Raw genomic sequence first — 5,690 nt, forward strand, 5'->3', positions numbered from 1 at the left:
TATAAATAGTGCTTTATCATTAAATAACTTCTTTACTTTGTACAATACTGCAATGGATTTGGCTATTTTTGTTCTTAAATAATTTATGTCAGATTTCCTCGTCAGCTTTTCATCAATGACTCCCAAAAACTTCAACTCACTGACTCTGCAAATCTCAAGACCCTCGACTCTAAATGAAACATTGACAGTTTTCTTTCTATTACTGAATATCATGTAATTAGTTTAGTCCAAATTTAAAAATAATTGCATATTTGACATTTGACTTGCAATTAAATCAAACTGAGGTCAATAAAAGGGAAAATTGGCAACCAGAATTACTGATTGTGATTAATGAACTTAAAGGGGGGGCTATCATGCAAAATGTACTTTTTTAAAGCATTATATTGTGTTATGTCTTTCCACAGTGTTGCTTTCATTCATTCATGCATGTTTGAAAAATCCTTGAATCACCTGTTGCCATGGAGTGGCTTAAACACTTGATGGTACAAAGCTCCGCCTATTTGTACAAAGCTCCTCCCCGGAGCTCAGTCTGCAACAGAGCTCCGCCCTAGAGAACATCCATCCCCAGAAGCATTGTTGTAAAAATGTGCTGAAGTGGGAGTGTCAGAAATYGTAGGAGGTTCTTAAAGAGACGGAAGCCAATTTTAAGGTGCTCAAATAGACTATGATGTAGWGTCAAATTTATTTTTGATTTMTACAYCACTTTCCTAAAAACAGAAGGTAACATAGTCACTTGATTGTGGTATAGAACTTAACTATCTGCCTGGAAAATACATAATACCCCCTTTTAATTTGCCGAAAATGTTGTCGGTCTCAATATTAAATCAGGCTTTTTMAGGTTGTAGTTTAAGACCCAGTCACATTATAACATTTTAGAGAAATTTGTTACGACTATTTTACTCAAAAAGGCTACATATTTGATCTAATTGTTAGTAATACAGAATGTATAGGTCCAAAAGAGGCTTCCCATAGATTTTCTTAAATTGCATTTTCAGTTTAGACATTTATTGTTGGACAAACTCTTAATAAGTTGGCATAAYTTGTCTAAAATGTTATAGTGTGATAAGGCCTTTACATGGCTGATCTTTAACTGGGCAGTCCAATTTTACTGTCTGCTGGCAAACACAGAACTATGTTTTTGCCCATGCTTCTGTGTGTTCATATGACTGTACTGTTAGCAAAATATGCTACAGACCAATGAACAGTTTTTAATTAAACGTTTAGGACGTAATCACTGAATGAACATCTACTACTTTGGGAGTRAATACAAGATGGCCATCACAGCWAAGCKATCTTAAGCTCAAAAATGATTATACCTCAMTTAAATTTATATGAAGCAAAAATCTGGTTTCCTGATCCTGCACTTACTCTGAGCACTGATCACACAGGATCTTTGTTTAAAACTTTGATTTTAAACCATTGCAATATATCCAGGCTGTTAGTAAAATATCTCAAAACCTCTGAATTAATTTTTCCTGCATAACCACACATGATTATGTAGGAAATTGCATGGTATTTTGCATAAGGTTTAGCTAAAATTGAGATAACCGTCATTTCTCAGGTTTTAATCAATGCTGGCATGACAGTTGGCAGGCCATATGCACTTCTTGAAGGAATATTAGGCCTTTCCAGAGTTCTGGATTTCATGTCCTCCTTGATGAAACTTCCTGTCTGCTTGTTATTTCCTCCTGTTACTCTGTGGTTTGTTGTTTGTACGACGTTTCAGCGTTTTTTGACATCAGTACCTGCCCTCTGCTGCAGATTGGAAACTGACCTGTTGTTGTTTTCAACTGATTGTAGGGAAAGCCTGTAGGGACTCCGGACCCCGGAGCATTCTTCCGTGTTCTGTCCGAACATGGCGTCACCTCRATGTTTACAGCACCCACTGCCATCCGGGCCATACGGCAGCAGGACCCCCACGCTGCAGTCGGCAAAAAATATCCCCTGTCCAGGTAGACATTTCTCTTCATMAACGTTTGTTGTACTTTTAGAACTGCGGTGAGAAAGTGTGGAACTCATCTGCGGGTTTGTCGTAGAGCTTTTAGACTCCAGGTTATTACTAAAACATGTCACGGCCGATGGTCGTCTGCTCGGTCTGTTCAGCCCCTCGTTAGTCTTTTGCCATCTGTTGATGCGCATCCCTTTCTCACCTCCATCGCTCAGACTCTGGACCTGCTTCGGTGTTAATGATGATGGCAGCAGCAGCCCCCGCAGAGAGCAACATTGAGTCTGGTCTTAGTCTTCATTAAACTCTGAACAGCCCAGGCTAAATTTAGTCTACATTCATCTCTAGGAATTTAGTCCTTTTTAAAACCTAACATAAACAGCACAAACCAAAATAAATGTGAATCATTCAGCCAAGACTGTCAAAGAGAACATACTGATTTTTGTTTCAGTCTAAATGTGCAAAAACTTWTTTCACTGTATCATTTGGCAATGAAGTTCATACAGTTCAGTTGACAGAGACACATAGATAATGTCAAGAATCTGAAACGAAACACAATTTCTTGTAACTTATCATAGAGATGTCAGAGTGTACAGGCTGTGTTGTGGCGATTCTAAACTGAAACTCATATTGTTGCATGAAAACACATAAAGGGTCCTGTATTGTATAAAGGCCAGGCATGATTAGATTTATTAGCTATTAGTGAACCTCGGCAGGTGAAGGCACCTGGACTTCAAGTGAAATGAACCTCCTTAAAGACAAAATTTAGTCAGTACCTGTGCAGACTTCGTGGGTCAATGGAGCTCACATCGCTTTCTGTTTGTGGGCTTAAAAGTTCAGATTTCCATAACTGCGATGCCTCCTGGTTGCTTCTGTTTCAGTCCCACCATGGTGCCTTTGTGGTCCTGTTAGATTGTGGGACGTCAGGCATTCTACCAGATTAATCATGGAGGTTCAACAATTGTTGCTTAGCGAACCTGAGCAGCAATTCCAGGATGCTGCCCATGGGCAGGATTTAGACYAAACTGATAAATTAGCAACAGACATCTCCATCTTCATTTTCTGCAGCTTATCCTTGGTCGGGTCACAAAGGCAACAGGTCTAGAAGAGAAACCTAGARGTCCCTCTCCCCAGTGACACTTTCTCTTGTGTCTTCCTGGGGGACCCTGAGGCGTTCCCAAGCCAGAGAGGATGTATAATCCCTCCAGCTCGTCCTGGGTCTTCCCAAGGGCCTCCTATCAGTGGGATGTGCCCAGGAGACCTCTAAAGGGAGGCGTCGAGGAGGCATCCTAATCAGATGAACCTCCTCATCTGACTCCTTTCGATGTGGAGGAGCAGTGGCTCCACTCCGAGCTCCCCCCAGATGACGGAGCTCCTCACCCTATCTCTAAGGCTGAGCCCGGCCACACTACGATGAAGGGCCATTTTGGCTGCTTGAATCAGGATCTTGTTTTTTTTCGGTCACAATCCACGCCTCATGACCACAGGTGAGGGTTTGGAATGTAGACAGACCAGTAAATTGAGAGCTTTGGCTTTGACCCTCTCTTACAATTCTGTGTATGAACCAACAAAGTCCATTTGACTCAGGTGGTGATACTATGAGAAAACATGAAAAAATGAAAGTTTGCTTTTAACACACCAAAGCTTTTGAGTATTTATATTGAACAGACTTTCATAGTTCAAACAGTAACTTTAGAGAAAACATTTCCTTGATTCCCCTTCTCTGTTTTCATGAACAGGCTCTGGTCGTAGCCATAACAGGCTGATTATGATGAATGGACTCAAGGCAGTTCATGCATTTGTCATCACTGCTAGATTCCAGTACTTGTTTGCAATCTAAAAGACTCCAGTGTTTAATGAAAGTCCTGCTGGATCCTTCAGAGACACTGTTTTTCTGATGTTAGGAGAATTTATACTTCAGACAGGGAGTCGATCCTTGCTACAGTCTAAAGTTCGATTTAGCCGTCTAAAGATCTTTCATTTTCAAACCTTGACTTGTGCACACACTTGAGGTTCAGACGTCTTTTCAACTGCAAAATGCTCTGTGGTGAATCGAACTCTGCTCGTGGTTTTGCTGTTCAGACGGAGGATTTTTGTGCTTTTAACGTCAACATTTTCTTGGTTTTATCCGASAGGATCAAACCCTTGCTGAGATGTTCACATTTGATAATTGTTATGGACCAAAAGCACTCAAAGCTGTTTTCAATTTACCACTTTCCTGTTCAGCAGTCTGAAAATGCCTCTTGGTGCACAATCATAAAGCAATTTTTGAATGTTTGCAACCTATGGCCCTGGTGACTCATTGAGTAACTGCAGGAGAGAGCGCCGACACCTCTGATCGTGCTGCTGAATGCACAGCACCTTTTTAAATTGGGCTGCAGCAGACAGAGGGGTTTTTAAATCCCCTCAACATTTTGATTAATGTTGATGGCATTTATTCTTTCTGTTCTGAACTCTTAACATCAATAAATTTTCTTCCTAATGGATCTTTTGGCCTTGTTGGAGGCAAGTGTGACATTTTCTGCCACCCTGGAAGAAGCAGTGTTACTAAAGTACTTCTGAAAGAAAAAAAAATCTGTGGTTTTTGCATGTCTTTAGACTGTTGTTTGCTAATTTTAATCTTTGATGTTTTTCAAAAGGAGTTTTAATTAAATTTGACCATGAACACTGGATGAAAGAAAATATATTTAAGTTTATGTAAATTTTGTGATAAAAACAGGAAGTTATTTTTGGTTTTAGTCACTTTTTTGGTTCAGCTTAATAACTTTGTGTAATGCTCTAAATTCAGTTACTGTCTTTAGACTGTATGGTGTGTATACGTATATACATAAAAAACAACCGCAGCTGAATGTTTGAGAGTATTTCCTAATACATTTACATTTTCCATCCAATAACTTTAAAGGACATGTCAATAGTAATAGATTTCTAAGTGTTTTGATGGAAGTAGTAAAACCTTTAGGGGAGAAAAAAAGCTTTTTAGTTTTATTACCAAACACAAAATTTCACACCAGAGAGGGGTCGACAAAGATTTTAATGCCGCTCACTCACTCTGTCTTCAGTTTATTGACATGGAGACATGCACTTCCCCCTCAGGCGCGTTCAGCCATAATGACCCTTAATGTGATTGAACCGTATCGCTTGTTAACATGCCAGGCTGCAGCGCACACAGAGAAAAGTGAGTAATCACTGAGAAGCTCACTCATAAATATGGAAAAGACAAAAGAAACTCAAATGTTGTCTTTAATAAGAATGAATGCAATGTTGACATGGACGTGTTTAATTGTAGTAACATTTAGCAACTTCTTCTGGCTTCTTCAGAGACAGGATATTAAGTAGTTTTTAATTTTAATAGGGTTGGTAAAAATAAGTGTGGTCTAATTGGTCCTAAAGATACATTCTCACTAACTAAACACAACTAGATAGTTTCATCATTAATCAAAGTAGCATTTCTGGAAAGCTTGAATGTCACTTAAAACACTGCATGCCAAGGTTTCAAATGCTTCTGTGTTGTGGATAACTCTCAGCTACTTCCTTATCGCATTTTAGCTAAATATCTGTAAATGACAGTCTTTAGATGATTAGCTGTGACAGTTTTAGGTTATATCTGATTACTTTTAGAGTTTTAATAAAGTTTCATAGAAAATGAATAAATTAATTTCATTTTTATTTTTTAACAGGAAGTAGTGTCTTGATCACAATTATTTGTGACATTTTTATTTATTTTGAAGTTATATTCTGTTAAGAC

The 5,690-nt window shown here is 38.8% G+C and overlaps 1 protein-coding gene across 1 annotated transcript in view; it reads left to right on the forward strand.

Annotated features, from left to right (window-relative positions):
• Nucleotides 1-5,690, forward strand: part of acss3 (acyl-CoA synthetase short chain family member 3) — a 37,508-nt gene that overhangs the window by 7,565 nt on the left and 24,253 nt on the right. The window contains exon 8 of the mRNA XM_014013790.1: nucleotides 1,801-1,952. Within this exon, the coding sequence (XP_013869244.1) occupies nucleotides 1,801-1,952 (152 nt within the window). The remainder of the gene's footprint in view (nucleotides 1-1,800; nucleotides 1,953-5,690) is intronic.

Source organism: Austrofundulus limnaeus, unplaced genomic scaffold (genome assembly GCF_001266775.1).
Source record: "Austrofundulus limnaeus strain Quisiro unplaced genomic scaffold, Austrofundulus_limnaeus-1.0 Scaffold106, whole genome shotgun sequence".
Classification (NCBI taxonomy): Eukaryota; Metazoa; Chordata; class Actinopteri; order Cyprinodontiformes; family Rivulidae; genus Austrofundulus; species Austrofundulus limnaeus.